Source organism: Canis lupus, chromosome 11, assembly GCF_011100685.1.
Source record: "Canis lupus familiaris isolate Mischka breed German Shepherd chromosome 11, alternate assembly UU_Cfam_GSD_1.0, whole genome shotgun sequence".
In the NCBI taxonomy this organism is placed as follows: Eukaryota; Metazoa; Chordata; class Mammalia; order Carnivora; family Canidae; genus Canis; species Canis lupus.
In genome coordinates, this window is record NC_049232.1 from 57145350 (window position 1) to 57161785 (window position 16436).

Here is a 16436-nt window from a genome sequence, read left to right on the forward strand (position 1 = left end):
CAAAGGCGCTCGGATGATCTCTGGAAAGAGGGCGTAATTGTAGGAATGTGGCTTTATTGTATTGAAATGAGCCTGGGGCTCCACTAGGCACGTCTGCCTGGCGTAGCCTACTTGCCCGTGTGCACTTTTCCCTTCAGAGGTAATAGGCTGTAATTGCTGACTCCCGAGCCCGGCCACGCGTGGGGATCGTGTTCCTTTCCTTCGGGCCTTGGCTTGGTGTGGGAATGTTTTACTCTTAAGTGACGGAACTCGCGCTTTTGGAGAAGTTGCTCCGAGTGTTTTACTCTTAATAAGAATAAATGAAAGTTCTCAGTGCTGCGGGGAGAGCGGTTATGAGAGCGCAGCCTGCGGACAATGACTTCCAAAGGCACCTCCCGAGCCGGTTGGAAGCTTGGGTCAGGACTAAGAGAGAAAGCGTTTGTCCCTTGATTCTAAAGGACGTTCCTGGAGATTGCCTTTTATTTAATGCCTTCGGATTCGTGAGAGGGAAGAGCGGCAAGGAGTTTGGTAATCAGAAATGTCGGGCTGTCATCCCAGAGCCTTAGGGTGCCAGGAGACAGAGGTAAAGGGCAAATCCGTCCTGGATCTTCTATTCCCACGATGGAGAAATATTTTACAGAACTGAGTTGGGGAAGCAAAAAGCTGCCCAACGCGGCTACCGGGCACAATGAATGAAGTCAGAGTTCCCTTGACTTATCTTACCTGTGCGAGGTGCTCCTAGCGTGAATATCAAAGACTCCTCCTCGGGCCAAGCCACCTCCACGCCGGCTCCCTCCCCAGCCCCCACCCCCCGCACCCACCCACTCCCTTCCCCGCGACCGCGCGCGCTCGCAGAAATTCTCCCCCGCGGTTTGTCTCCTCTCCCTCGGTCTTTCTGAGAATCTCTGTCTTTCCCTTTCTGTCGGTCTCTCCTTCACTCCTACGGCCCCCGCCCAACCTCCGCCCCCGCTCCCCAGGGTTGGAAACTCCGCGGAGGAGCCCCGGTCACAATGGTGCGTTTCACGGTTTCCTCCACACACTTCACCACGGGGAGGGGAACATGGGGGTGTTCCTTTCGTCTGCCCACGAGAAAGAAAGGAGCTTTGACAGAGGTGGTTATTTCTACCTAATTTACAACCCCAAGGCTCGGTGCTCCGGCCCCGGCGGCCGCGAGCGGGAGCGGCGGAACGTGTTTCCAGGCGCGGAGGCTTTGCCTAGGTAACCGGCCATGGGAGTGGGCGGGGGGGGGGGGGGCGTGGGGCTCTTGGCTCGGCTGTAGGAAACGTGGTGTGGCTCTTTCCCGCGAACACCCGGCGCTCGAGGGGAGCCCTTTCCTAGAGGAGACTCAACCCTCACCCGGCGGAGTCAGAGGCCGAACCTCGGAGAAAGGACCCAGGGGAGGGCAGGAGTGAGGGCACCTACTGCAGGAGGTGGTGGCAGGGTGCTGGAGACCTGTATTGAAAATTCGGGGCGGACGGGAAGCTCCTGCCACAGCCGTGGGAAGATCCGCGCGTGCTTGCGCTACAGCGAGCGCAAGATTTCCGTAGGATCATCTGGGGCAGGGCAGGGGCTGGGGGTGACAAGGGAATCCCCCGTTTCCTGGCTTTCGAGGGCTTACCGGACCTGGGGGTTCCGATGTCCCCTCCCTCTCTTCCTTCGGGCAAGCCCCTGGCGCAGGGGCGGAGGGGGACGAAACTTACACGCCCCTCTCGGCCCGCGCACCCCCGCGATTTTGGGGGGTTGTGTTTTGTTTTTTGGGTTGGTTTTGTGTTTTGTTTTGTTTTTGTTTTTTTTTTTCGGTTTCATGTTCCCAAGCCTCAAGATATGAACGGGTCCAGGCAAAGAGGGCGCTGTAGGCCAGAGTTTGGGGCAGCGGATCCTTTCCCCCGAGGCCCGCCGAGCTGCGCTTCCAGCTACAAAGTTTCGCTGAGCCTGGGCGCGGAGACGCTCGCCCCGGAGCCGCGCTCGGCGCCCTCCGGAATGTGCCCCCTCGGGGCCGCGGGATGGCCCCGAGCCTCGAAGTCGCCCACCCTCAGGGATACCTCCTGCTGGGTGCAAGGGGCCTCCCTCCGCCCACCCTACCAGCCTGGAACTCCAACTGCCTTGTCCCCTTGTCTCCAGCGCCGGCCTATTTCTACTGTGCCCTTTTGTTTGCTTGACCCCTGGCCCCCGAAACTCGCGGCTAATAGAAGCGAAGCTCCATTAGCATTTAGAATGAAAAGCGCAGACTTTCTTAATTCCTCGGGGCATTCACACATTCGTTCCGGACCTGGTGCATTTCCTATGCAACGTGTAAATTCTGTATTTGGGGAGGAGGGGGGACGGGCAGTGGAGTTGGAAAATGCGCCCTCACTGACCACACGAATTCCGTCGAAACTCTTCCTCAGGTGCCCCTTCTGTGGTTTTCCTGACTTAGCGAGCTCAGAGCCAATTGTGGGGACAGAGAGATCAATTGCTGGGCGATGACAGGATGCACGTATTTTTAGCCTAGGTTTGGGTGCCACAAAACGGTGGTGAGCGCAGTGGGTGCCTGACAACCTTTCTGTGGCTCCCCCCAAGGCGGCTGGTCGCTTCTGCCCAGGGACTCCGTTCACCTTAAGAACTGCTTCCTTACCCTTTTAATTCTTTGTAATCAACGTAGCATTCATAGAGACCCCCTACCAAACCACCCTCTCCTGATACGCCCAGCCCAGGCCACGACGACCACCAGCCTGGTCTCACTTTGAGCTCTGTCCTCTCTCCCGGTGCCCGCAGAGCCTACTGCGGAAGAGCGCAGTCCGGCAAGCCCTAGCCCTGAGCCTGGACCCTCCGCGGAGCCAGGCAGCACTGCCACCGCTTCCCCTCGCCGGACGTCTCCGCCTCCTACCCTCTCAGCCTCCGCTGGAGAGACCCACAGCCCCACCATTCAGCGCGCAAGATATCCTCCAGGTAGGTCTAAAGGCGCGACCCCTTATTCCTTCCAGGTTGGGAGAGGTGGGGGTTGGGGGGAGCCACGCACCCAGCAGGCAGGCTGTTCAACTTGCGCAGGGCCAGGACAGTGACTGCTGGCCACGTATTTCACAGCACAGGTGGCTTCTTTGCACGAAGCTCCTCTGGATACCACACCCTGTTGCTACCTAGTGGAGCAGCCAGATTAAATTACGCGTTGCATTTCTCAAAAATAGGTTTCCTAAGAAAAAAAATGTAATACGCCAAGAGATTAGGATCTTTCTATACATTTTAATGTCTTCATTTTTGCTCTCCTTTTATATCCAGTTCATAAATGTAAAAGTTATGGGATCGCTTTGAGCAATACAGGGCATTTATGTTTGTATAGAACCTAAATCATTTGATGCAGAAGTTTGGATTGTTGAAGCTCAGAGGAAAAGAGAAAAAGCATTTAAGCTGAAAACCAAGGAGTAAATTCGAGTTGGGCAAAAAGAGAGGATTGCAGGTTTGGCTTGTAACACCTCTTTATGCATTTCTTAAACAGATACCAAGTGCCTGGACTGTGTAGTCGCCAAAGATATGCATCTAAATAGAACTTAGTACCAAGCAAACTCATATTCTAGCTGGAAACCTAAGAAAGACACAAGGAAGAGTAATACATAGGGATTGGCAAGGAAAGATGACAGAAGACTGATGGAGAAATCCTAGAGGGGCTGAAGGAAGGAGAATAGATGGAACATTGGGCTGGGCCGTGTTCTTTCTTTTAAATATTTAGCCTTTCATTTCACCCCAACAACAGGACAGCAGGATAACTAATCCTTGACCTTCAAACTAGTGTTTTTAAGGCCCTTCTTGGAAAGTGAAGGCTTGAACTGGCCTCTCCTTATCACTGCTTCTTCCAACAGGCCCTCATCACCTTTTTTCAAGTCAAGATTTCATCCCATACACGCATGACTCAATCAGATTTGGAAATGTGGGTAAGAGAAAGATGTCAAAGGAAATGTGAAGTACACACTTTTTTTTTTTTTTATTAGTCACATCTTCTATACCATAGACTCCAAACAGAGGTTAAGCACCTGCTGTTCCTTTGGTTCAGAAAAACCAACCACTAGCAACTGCCCATTTTATCATTTCTAGTTAGCCATAGAGAAAGGGAAATAATTAGATAAAATCAGATCCAATAATTCTCAAAGCCTTCTCATCCAACTCAACCTCTCTGAACAATAATAAGCATCCTGGATACTAGCCCCTTTTGGTGGCTCAACATACAGTCAACTGGAAGAAAAACTAAACCTATTAAGGAACTGCTTTCTTTTGTAGAGGTACTAATTCTTCTGTCATAAGAAAAATTGTAGGCTAACTCACCTATTACAGTAGCTGTAAACTGTTGTCTTAAAACAGCCACTGATATATTTGATTAGTCAGAATTAGAATATATATATATATATATATATATATATATATATATATATATATACTGTATATGGCAGAGACCACGTTTGGTGGGTGTTTTGTTGCAGCTGCTGATCTTTTTCTTTGCAGATGGCACAAACTCCCCCGAGTCCATTTCCTGGGCCTGTGTTCCCACCCCTCCACCTAGCTGGCTGAAGTCATCAACAGGGGTCCAGTTTGTGTAGGCTGTTAGCTGTGTTTGGAGAAATGGGGAGGGGGTGGGAGAAAGCGACCACAACGTGTGTGGGTGGGCTCAGTTGGCACTCATAAAATGTTAGAATGTCAGACTCCCTTGGCCGGTTAGTCCCACGTAGGACATCCTTTTCTTTTCTTTTCTTTTCTTCTTTTTTAACTAACTCATAGATTGCTAAATCAGTGTGTGTGAGTTGGGGCACCAGTGGCCTCTTTCCCCCAAAAAATAAACTAACGGAGCATTCCCTGGCATCTTTTTGTCCTCCCAACTTGTGGCTGAGACCATCCCCAATTAGTTTACAGGGCTCAAAACCGCTCTGTCAAAACATCACCGGGCTCATGAAGGAAGGGATCCAATTTCCCCAGATCTGGTGAAGAACAAGGGCAAGGGAAGGAAGGTGGGCAGAGGCCCCCAGGAAGCCTGCTTTTGGCATCTGTGGCCCCTTTGACAGTCTGTCAGGGATTCTGCTTTCCTCCCAGGGAAGACAAGGAGTATGAAGCTTTTCAATCTAAGCCACCAGGAGGAGGGGAAAGATGTCACTTCCTCTCCCATTTTCCAGATCAGGGAGCAATGAATCCAGTGCTACCTGTCCGCTAGGAGAGAGTGCTGACTTGACTCTGAGAGACCCTGTTCCCTGTCCTGCAGATATGCCCTGCGTGCAAGCCCAGTATAGCCCTTCGCCTCCAGGTTCCAGTTATGCGGTGCAGACCTACGGCTCGGAATACACCACGGAGATCATGAACCCCGACTACGCCAAGCTGACCATGGACCTGGGCAGTACTGAGATCACGGCCACCGCCACCACGTCCCTGCCCAGCTTCAGTACTTTCATGGAGGGCTACTCGAGCAACTACGATCTCAAGCCCTCCTGCTTGTACCAAATGCAGCCGTCGGGGCCGCGGCCCCTGATCAAGATGGAGGAGGGCCGGGCGCACGACTACCACCACCACCACCACCACCACCACCACCATCACCACCACCAGCCGCCGCAGCCGCAGCCGCCGCCGCCGCCGCCGCAGGCGCAGCCGCAGCCGCCGCCGCCGCCGCCGCCGCCGCAGCCGTCCATCCCGCCGCCGTCCGGCCCGGAGGACGACGTGCTGCCCAGCACCTCCATGTACTTCAAGCAGTCCCCGCCGTCCACCCCCAGCACGCCGGGCTTCCCCGCGCAGGCGGGGGCGCTGTGGGACGACGCGCTGCCCGCCGCGCAGGGCTGCATCGCCCCGGGGCCGCTGCTCGACCCGCCCATGAAGGCGGTGCCCGCGGTGCCCGCGGTGGCCGGCGCGCGCTTCCCGCTCTTCCACTTCAAGCCGTCGCCGCCGCACCCGCCCGCGCCCAGCCCGGCCGGCGGCCACCACCTGGGCTACGACCCGACGGCCGCCGCCGCGCTCAGCCTGCCGCTGGGGGCCGCCGCCGCCGCCGCCGCAGCCGCCGCCGCCGCCGCCAGCAGCCAGGCCGCCGCGCTCGAGGGCCACGCGTACGGGCTGCCGCTGCCCAAGAGGGCGGCCGCGCTGGCCTTCCCGCCGCTCGGCCTCACCGCCTCCCCCACCGCGTCCAGCCTGCTGGGCGAGAGCCCCAGCCTGCCGTCGCCGCCCAACAGGAGCTCGTCGTCCGGCGAGGGCACGTGCGCCGTGTGCGGGGACAACGCCGCCTGCCAGCACTACGGCGTGCGCACCTGCGAGGGCTGCAAGGGCTTCTTCAAGGTGAGCGCGCGCCTCCGCCTGGCGCCCCCGCCCCCCGGCCACCGGCCTCCTCCGCCCCGAGGGCGTCCCACCCCTTCCCCTTCCAGGACCAGCAGCCTTGTTTTCCTGTGCGTTCCTGCAGCCCTTCCTAAACACCTTCACATCCACCCTCCCAGGGGCCCGCTAACCAGGCCAGCATGGACTTCAGGGAGCCGTGAACTTCCTGACTTGGCTTCCTTTATTTTGCCAGACAGAGCAGATTCTCAAAAAGGATCCCTGCCCCCCACCCCCACATTGTATTCCTTCCCTGTCCATGCAGGGTATCTGAGGGCATGGGGGTCTGTGTGCCACGTCCTGGATATTTGTATCTCATTCAATCCTCATACAAGAGCTGGGACGCTAGAATCAGATCTGAGATGGAACTCTGGCCACACGTGAGCTCTTCTTAGTAGTAGTATATTGAAGGTAGCTATTAATTATCCTTGTTTCACAGATGAGGAAGTGGAGGCTCAGAGAGGTTATTCAAGTTACACCGAGACGCACTCAGAGTGCGATGGAGGCAGGATGCCAACTCATGTTTGCACGATCCCGAAGTCTAGACCCTCTTCACAGGTCTGCAACTGCAGAATAGACAGGAGCAACTGGCTGGGTGCCGTTTGAGGCGGCTCGCTCTGTAGAAGATAGAAGCTGGGGTCTCACCAGTTTGCTCCAACTCTGTGCCACACACAGTGAGGTGTAGACGCGGTTCCTTATATCATAGACGCAAAGGAGAATTTTACAGTGGGAGGGTCTTCAGCCTCCCCAATATCTTATCCCTCAAGGTGAAGCCTAGGAAGAGAAGCCTTGTGCATTCTAGAAATGGTGATTTAGTGGCATGTTTGGCAGTTCCAGCTGGTTACTTTCAACATTTGAGGTCAGTGCTCCTTCTTTCTACTGTTTTTGCTTTTTTTAAAAAAAAAAAAGATTTTATTTATTTATTCATGAGAGACAGAGGGGTGGGGCACAGAAACAGGCAGAGGGAGAAGCAGGCTCCACGCAGGGAGCCCAACATGGGACTCGATCCCGGTTCCCCAGGATCACGCCCTGGGCCGAAGGCGGCGCTAAACCACTGAGCCACCTGGGATGCCCTCTTTCTTTCTACTGTTGAGGTGGAAGAGGCCTTGTTCTCTTGCTGCTCTACTTTTGCTATTGACTTCCAGAATTCTAAAGACACTTAATTCTGTGCCACCCTCCCCACTCCCTTGGCCATTATCTCTGGCATTTGCAAACCCACAAATGTTCTCCCACTAGACTCTAGGGCTGGGCAGGGTGGAGGGAAAGGGGAAGCTAGGTGCTGATTGGGTAACTGGTATTTGGGAGACCAATAGGATACATCTGGGAATGTGCTAAAATTGGACTCAGAACACTCAAACAGGAGTCCTTTGATCTGTCACCTACCAATCTATGAGGTTGAACATGATCTGTCTTTCTAGGCTTCCGTTTTTCAATCCGATGAATAAAATTCAGAGAAGGGCTATGAGTATTAAATTAGACAAGACAGATATGAATGCACTTTATAATCTTTAAAGGGCCATAAAACAGTCGTTCATTATTAAATGAAAACTACAAAGTATTTACTAAAATGCACATGTATGTGGATTGGTATACCTACCAGCAAGCATCAATTATTTTTGATCTGGGATTAGGAATCATGCCATTAATTAACTTCTGCAGATAAAGGAGAAAAATGCTTGTGGAGAGACTTTGCAATATGTCTAGTGCCATATAGGAGTTATGCAGAAGTATGATGTTTTAAATGCAGAACCCTCAGTTTAGCCATTTTTTTTCTGTCTGAACTGCTCAAGCTTTACCAGGGTTCTTTCCAAGTTAACCGCATTCCCGTAGCAGATTTCATTTTCACAGTATTTCAGTGGAAATGCTGAAGGGCAATGAAACAGGCAGCCAAAAAGGGGTAAAAGAAAGAAAAACAATTAAGAGAAGTACGATTAACCCACAAATATAATCACCTCTGAATAATTGAGAGTTAACCAAAATACAGGACTGGTAATACATTCCTAGTCTAGAAATGTCAATTAAGTGTTCCCCAACAGCATCCCTTTTCTGCAGCAATGCCTTGAAAACAAATCTATACTTGAAAGGGTGGGGGTAGGATGGGGGAGAACCACCCCACAGATCTGTTAATTAAAGGAACAGGAGCAGGTTTTACCCAGTGGCTTTCTACCATTAAATTGAATTCTTTAAAAATGTGACATGAGGTGCAGTTAATGATGGGAATTCAGTGATTGAACCATAACGATCTCTCCCTGTCCTTAAACTGTGCAGGCACACACAACTGTGGGGAAGGCTTCAGGTTATTGGGAAAATGTATACCTGAAGCAAAATGCCACCAGCACTCAAATTGGCATATAGCCTTGAGGATGATGGCAAGAAACAGAGTTTTAGAAATTACTGCATGTCCAATGAAAGAAAGCTTCATTCAGGAAACATAAGTTTCCTACCCTTACAGACTGTTGAGAATTTAAATGCTGGAAACTCAGAGATATGTTTGTGTTTGGGAATTTTGCATTTTAAACTAAATGAATCTGGCTTTGGTAGATTTTTAAAGTCATAGAAGCAGTTTAGAAACCGTTTCCTAAAATGAAATTAAAAGGTGATAAGGTGAAAATGAATACATGGGGGTTGAGAATTGCTAAAAGTAAAAGACTAAAAGTAAATCTAGAATTTTGGATACAAAACAGATCACCAACCCAAATTATGTGGATTTCTTTCTTTTCTCTTTCTTTCTTTCTTTCTTTCTTTCTTTCTTTCTTTCTTTCTTTCTTTCTTTCTTTCTTTCTTTCTTAATGCAGCCCAGGCTTACCAAATAAATTCCAACTTTCTGCTCTATTTGGAGTTGTATAGATTCAGGTAATTTCTGAATAATTTCACCCTAAGTGGTGAATACACATCCATTTGCACAAATGTCTTTAATTTTTTTTAAAAAATCATTTTTTAAAATCTTGAGCATAAAATATGCTTCATTATTTCTCCATGTGTCATTTTAAAATTATATGTGATTCTGAAGAATAAAACATCAATTTATATCCAAGTCTAAGGTTTATGATGTGTTGTTTACAATATGGCTATTTTGATATCTGTCTCAATAGTCGTTTATGAAATAACCTGTTAATGGGAATTTTTATTGAAAATTTATGGCTCTCATACTTCCTCCTTTCTTTCCTCTTTTTGTTTATTTGTTTTCAGTTGTTATAGCAGCTTTTAGTAACCAATTTTAAGATGTTGCTTTCAAAACTCAGAAATAACCAGTTGACCATACGTATTCTCTTAAGAAAATATTCTCTTAATACATTTTATCTTAATATCTTAAAGATAAAATAAATGATATAGGCAGATTAAGGATAGTGATTTTTTTTTTTTTGCATAAAGGCATTTCCTATATGCTTTAACTAGTCAAGTCCTGATTTTGCTTTTTATGATTTCATCTCTATTGGGGAACAAAGCCAGTTACTGTGATATTTGACTTATAATAGTGATAGCCAACAAAGTACATCCCAGATAATTTTGATTTTATTTTAATAAGGTCAGCAATAATCAGGGGAGTGGAACAAGTAGAAAATTGTTCCCAAAGGGATATTAAAAGTGGAGATAATCTAATCCTCCAAGGTATGATATGTTGACCTGGTAATTTCAGATATGATTTTATCATTCAGACTTGGGTGTCTCCTGAGACTTGCTTCAGAACAATCCGAGATGATTTTCATTGTCAGCAGCTAACACTAATAAAATTGTTTTTCCTGCAGGCTAGCGTGTTAGGAAATTAAATTTATCTAATTATACGAATTGCACTGTCGCTTTTCACATTGTAATTAAAATACATCTTGTCAGGTCCTACCTCTTTCCAGAAACTATTAGTTGACTATCTCTGTATTGTGTTTTCTCAGAGAACGGTTCAGAAAAATGCAAAATATGTTTGCCTGGCAAATAAAAACTGCCCTGTAGACAAGAGACGTCGAAACCGTTGTCAGTATTGTCGATTTCAGAAGTGTCTCAGTGTTGGCATGGTTAAAGAAGGTATGGATATAATGCTTTTTATTCAGCTTGCTTATATATATATTTTCAGATATCACTGAGAAAAATGTTAATATTGACGTTGGGGTGGTGAATTTTCCTACTTTCCAAGATTTTACTTTTATGGTGTATATTACCACTTAAAAATAGCTGAGGACTACTTATTCTAATTTCTCAAAATCAATAGAGAGCTTGTGTACATACATCTCTGTTCTATTTAAGAAGGAGACTTTTAGGGCTAATTCATTACTAGATGTAAGTACGGGTGACTTTTATGCTGCTTGTTTCAACTCTCATTAAATCATTGTGTGGATATAATTCCAAACTTACTGCCACTTTTAAATGGTTGGTCTTGTTAATGATTGCTCAACTGTAATGTGTTTTGATTGCTTTTTGTGATTTATGGCTCTTCATGAATATCTTTGGAGACATTTTTTTCTTTTTTTCTTTTGGCATCAGTTGTCCGTACAGATAGTCTGAAAGGGAGGAGAGGTCGGCTGCCTTCCAAACCAAAGAGCCCATTACAGCAGGAACCTTCTCAGCCCTCTCCACCTTCTCCTCCGATCTGTATGATGAACGCCCTTGTCCGAGCTTTAACAGACTCAACACCCAGAGATCTTGATTACTCCAGAGTAAGTTTTATGATGTCCTGTTTTCAAATGATGAGGTCTCTGTTCATGATATTAGGAACAAGAGTTGATTGAATGACTTTGCGCCTTTCACTGTACTAAACAGTTTTCATACCTTCTCTATATTTCTCACTTCATTTAGCAATCCCAGTGCATCCATTGCACCAAATCATTTTTGCCTTATTGGATCTCTAAATGCCTTAACAAATTATCCTGACAGTGCTGCACCTGTCATACCATTGTTGCAGGACTCCTGGTGGTTGTGCCAATGAAAATGTGCACAGGTGAATTATAGTGTGTAGATTTCTTTCGTGGTTTAGAGGTAGTAACTACCGTTTTTTTCATATTGTGATCAAACCATCTGGGTGAGCCTCAAGTTATCCTTCAGCAGTTTATCCAGTTGTATCAGCACTGATTGACCTGCTGCTTATTCAGAGGGACTCGACCACTGATGGAGAGGAGGGAGCTCTGGCCTTGACATTGGGAGGTGTCAGGGGGACCAGGATGGAACACTGCCTGTGCTGATTCCTGCCTGTGTCACCTGGCTCCCACTCTTGGCTTTCTCGTCCCTACAGTGGAGATGATTATAATATTTAACCCCGGAGGGATGTTTGGAACATCAGTCACACAGGAATGATTGTTTTGAAAAGCATAAGTGAGTATTGTTATTTAAATGAAACAAAGCATATCAATATTTTTATTTATTGTGAGATAAACTAAAATATCATCAGTCTGAATTCTGAAAAGTCCCCACACAGGAAAACCATAAGAAGGGATTTTCTGAGCAAATGTATAAACAGTACTGGAAGGCAGTTTTGAAAAAGACTTAGAAAAGCAAAATTCTAGTAAGACAGGGTCTTACCAGAGAGAGAAAGAAAGGAAAAGGATTACAATTACTGAGCTATTTCTGCATGCTAGACATTGTTGTCTGTTGTCTCATTTCATCATTTAAAGAACCATGAGGGATGCCTGGATGGCTCAGGGGTTGAGTGTCTGCCTTCAGCCCAGGGCGTGATCCTGGGAGCCCCAGGATCTAGTCCCATGTCAGGCTCCCTGCATGGAGCCTGCTTCTCTCTCTGCCTGTGTCTCTGCCTCCCTCTCTCTCTCTCTCTCTCTCTCTCTCTGTCTCATGAATAAATAAATAAATAATCTTTTTTAAAAAAGATAAAGAACCATGAACTGTGAGGCTAGTCACCCCCTCTCTGATATAAGAAAACTTAGAAACATAGTGTGCACACCGATGAGAGAGAGAGACCAGTCCAGGGATCTCCGGTTGGTTGATCTGGCTTGGCAGCTACTACCAGATTGCCCTACCCAGGCCTAATCAGTATTTCAGACTTCTGACAGAAGGGGTGATTAATATACCCACTGGGATCCTCCTTCCCTCTGTACCCTCATTATAGGCTGTGAAGCCTCCTCTCCACACCTAATCACAAAACTTCAAATGAGAAGCATGGTAGACCCTTAGCACCAAAGGTTGAGGACTCTTACTCTGATTACAAGTAGCATCTCTTAACTAAAGTCAAGTCTCAAATAATAGTCTAATGAAATAATGCAGTGGTTAAGGGCTTAGGCTTTGGAACCACACCAGCTTAGATGAAAATCCAAATCCATCATTTAGTAGATAGGTGACCTTGAGCAACTGATGAAACCTTGCAACACCTCAGTTTCCTCACCTGTGTTGTGGAGTAATAACAATAATATCTACTTCCTGTGGTGGTTTGTGAAGAAGATTCAGTAAGGTGATAACTTGTCAAAGTTTTGACCCAGTGCCCTGTACGTTATGTCCTTGACCAGCCTTTCTCACTTTACCATTTATTGAAGGTACTGAGAAGTATGAACACTACCTATGTCAGAGGCCATGTAGCAATGCCATTAAGGTAAATGTTATCATGTGTTTCGAAGATGAGGCCATGAAAACCAGGAAACGTTAAAGGAGTGACTTGCCCAAGGTTACATAGCTGATATTTATCAAAGAGAGAATTGGAAGCCAGGTGCACCGGACCCCAAAGTCTGTGTTTCTAAATACCGTGCTTCACTGTGTCTTTGGCTTCAATGATAGTGGGTACTGGAAAAGCATTCGGGAATAAGGGTGTCCCCTTCCTGAAGCAAACTTTGCCTCCCTTTATGCAATTTGTCTGAATTAATGAAGCTGCTCCACATAGCCTCTGCCGAGCCCATAGCACAAGGTTTGACGTTGGTCTGGGGCATTGGAAATCACTACCGATGGTCAGTCCAGAGAACTAAGGCCCCCAAAGTGATTTTTTGGCCCCAAATTATCCAACTATTGGTCTATATGGCCTAATTAGTCATTCAGTGGCAAACCTTCGCCAGCACTTTGAGTTGTCCCAGCTGGGAACTGTGTCCACACTGAAAAATCAATCCAGTGTGTTTGCTTGCCTCTGCACTATTCAGTGTGTTAGACTAGAGTCATCATCCTCATCAACAAACATTTATCCAATTTAATTGTTAGCTTTGTCCAAAATAGCAGATTGACCATACCAGAGTCCGGGTCACATTCATACTACCTTTGGGGCCCCCGCTCAATTTTGTAAAGCACATTTATTTTAATTGCATTGTTTTGGAATCAGGTTGAGCCTCATAGCTTGGATTCTCCTGCTTTTAGATAGCTTTACAAAATTATCTAAACTTGGACCAAAATCAATTAAATTAAAAGACTTTTTAAAAATACAGTGAGTTTTCATCAAAAACTTGGATGAAGGCATAGAAGGCATGCTGATCACATTTGCAGATGACAGAAATCTGGGAGGGATCGCTAATATGATGGATGTCAGTATCAACATTCAGAGTGATTTCGACAGGTTGGAACAGGATGGGCTGAAGCCATCATGAAGAAAGTTAACAAAAATAAATGTTCAGCTCAGCATTTAGAATTTCAAAACATGGGAGAGCCTTGGCCCATCAGTAGTTCCTGTTAAGAAGATCTTGGGACTTTATTCAATACACAGTCAATATGAACCAACAAAGTATACGTGTGGTGGAAGGAAGGGATGCTGAACTACCTTAGGGCTGCGGTAGTAGAAATATAGGACCAGAACCAAGTTGGTGGTGGTCTCACAGGCTCCGTCCTGTGAGACCACACTTCAAGGGTGAAGTCCCTTCCCAAACCGGGGTTTAAGGGGGATGTGGACATACTGTTTCTGGAAACTTGTAAGGGATGGTTGGAGGAAATGAAAATATCTAAACAGGAAGGCAGAAGGTTTGGCAGGATTAGGTCACTCTTTTACCCTGTGGAAAGAGGACTGTTGCTCCCAAGAGCAGATCTGAAGGGAGAAGAAGAGGGGGGCCCTTCCAGCTCATTCTGAAGATAAGGATGAGCTCTCTCTTAGCTACAAGAGCTGCTGTGGAAGCGTGAGTTCATCAACACAAGAAGTAACTAAGGAGAACACATAACAGGATTTCTCACAAGCAGAGAAGTTATTTTGAATATTGAATTCCTTCCAATTCTAAGATTTTATGATTCTGGGGTTTGCCTTATTGTTCCTAAATGCAAGTGATTTTATATTTATGTGATATTTTATTTATATATATATATGTGTGTGTGTGTGTGTATACATATATATGTGTGTGTGTGTTAAGTAACTTGTTATTTAACAAGATTGAACCTGCTTTGTTCTCTAAAAAACATTACCATAAAACGAATGAAGCAAACTGAATTTATTGAGTGCCTACTTTGAGCTAGGCACCATCACATATGTTCTTACATAATTTCCCTTAAGCCACAGACTTATGTGCTATAATTTATGGTTTCCGTCATTTTTTTAGGAATGTCATTCGTTAAAACTCAGTTTTCATCATACCTTCTCCTGATATATATGCAAATGTTAGAACTGGAGGGGACCTTGAGATCATCTAATCCACCCCCATACTTTCAGAGGAGTAAATTGAGGCTTCTAGGGGTTAAGTGTCTTGCCTGAGGTCAGGAGCAAAGCTAGGACTAGATCTGAATCTCATCCCTCAAGGTATTAAGTTTCTATTTCACCATACTGCCACTTCCCTGTAATGAAAAGTTACTAGTTTTTTCTAATAGAAGCTTTATGAGGCTTTTAAAAATAATAATAATTATTATTACATATATATATACATATACCCATTCGGTTTTGTTAAAAGGCAAACCATTTAGAAGAGGACAGAGTGAAAAAAATCAAAGTCTCCTCTTTATTGCTGATTAATCCCACTCTTCAGTGGTAACAAATGTCACCATTTCAGTGTGTGTCCATAATTTACTATATTTTAAGTAAGAATTTGTCCTGTTGGATTTGAGTCAGACAGTTGATTTGACCAAGGCAATTTATTGACAATGCCAGTTTCCCCCATGAATCTGGTAAATAGAGAAATGAGATGATGTTTGCCAGATAGGTATGTTCTAACCTTCTTGTACCCGCCTGTATGCCTCTAAGGTCCTAAACGAGTGGTTTTCCTCATTGTGAGAGAGGGAGGAGGAAAGAGTTGCGTTCCAAGTCACAGAGGGAATGCATGCATGTTTTAGAGGCCAGAAAGAGAGCTCCTCGCACTGTGAAGTGTTCCTGGCTCCGGGACCTTCACTTCTCCTTTGGGCCAAACTTCTCTCCTTCAAAAGTGAGCTCAGATCATTGTATATCAGTGCAGTCAAAACATGTCACGTTTGATTTGTTTCTTCTCGAAATGTAGCTATCCTCTGTCCCACAGTTGCTTTTAATTTAGCAATACAAGTATATATAGATACTGGGCTTGGCTTCAGAGCCTGCACAATTACTAATGAGAAAATATATTTAACGTCCTCATTAATTGGTCATTTCTAGTATTTTTCAGCAAACGGGGATGTTTCTTGGTAATTGGTGTCATTCAGTGTAGTAACAGACTCCAAATACCACTCGGAGATGCCACTCGGATAAAACCAGGCACCAGCAAATGGCATTTAAATATGTTAACAAGATAGCCTGAGAAACATCGTGGCGAACACATGTTAGACTAGAGAGTAAACAGCCTAAAGACTCGGCAAAGAGAAAGGTTGACTGAAGCTACTCAGAAGACCCTCTCAAATTGCCATCAATACCCTAGGTGACTTCAAGTCCGTTCCTGGGCCACAGTGGGTCGCAGCTTCCCTGTCTGAATGCTGGGGAGACTGGGCTAAAGGCACCACCATGATCCCTCCCAGCCTTCTCATTCTCTGACCCTCTAACCATTACACCTGCCATAAATCCACTGTGGGGAGAGCTCAGCATCTCCCAGAGTGTGGTACCCAGAAAGACCCAGGGTGTTTGCTTAAAAATTCAGATTCCTGGGCCATACCCAGACCAATTAAATCCGAACTAGGAGAGGGGGAGGAGGCAGACAGGAATCTGCATGTTAACAAATGCCTTGGATGACTTGTTGCCACACGAAGATTTGCGAACCATCAATATAGTTTAATAAGAACAATCCAATTTTACCTCAAATCTCCCGTCTCCCAGCTTTGTTTTTGAGGCCGAGAAGGAATGAATGATAGACATATATATACATTTTCAA

At 46.3% G+C, this 16436-nt stretch overlaps 1 protein-coding gene across 4 annotated transcripts in view; it reads left to right on the plus strand.

The window, feature by feature from the left end:
- NR4A3 (nuclear receptor subfamily 4 group A member 3) overlaps nt 1-16436 on the plus strand; it is a 40205-nt gene that overhangs the window by 1001 nt on the left and 22768 nt on the right. The window contains exons 2-6 of one of the 4 annotated variants that reach the window (XM_038552931.1): nt 2734-2907; nt 3813-3884; nt 5198-6252; nt 10173-10302; nt 10759-10931. In XM_038552931.1, the coding sequence (XP_038408859.1) occupies nt 5200-6252; nt 10173-10302; nt 10759-10931 (1356 nt within the window). In that variant the 5' untranslated portion in view covers nt 2734-2907; nt 3813-3884; nt 5198-5199. Of the gene's footprint in view, nt 1-1014; nt 1198-1254; nt 1523-2733; nt 2908-3812; nt 3885-5197; nt 6253-10172; nt 10303-10758; nt 10932-16436 lie in introns of those variants that run through there. The other 3 variants (XM_038552929.1, XM_038552930.1, XM_038552928.1) reach the window with 3 other exon arrangements.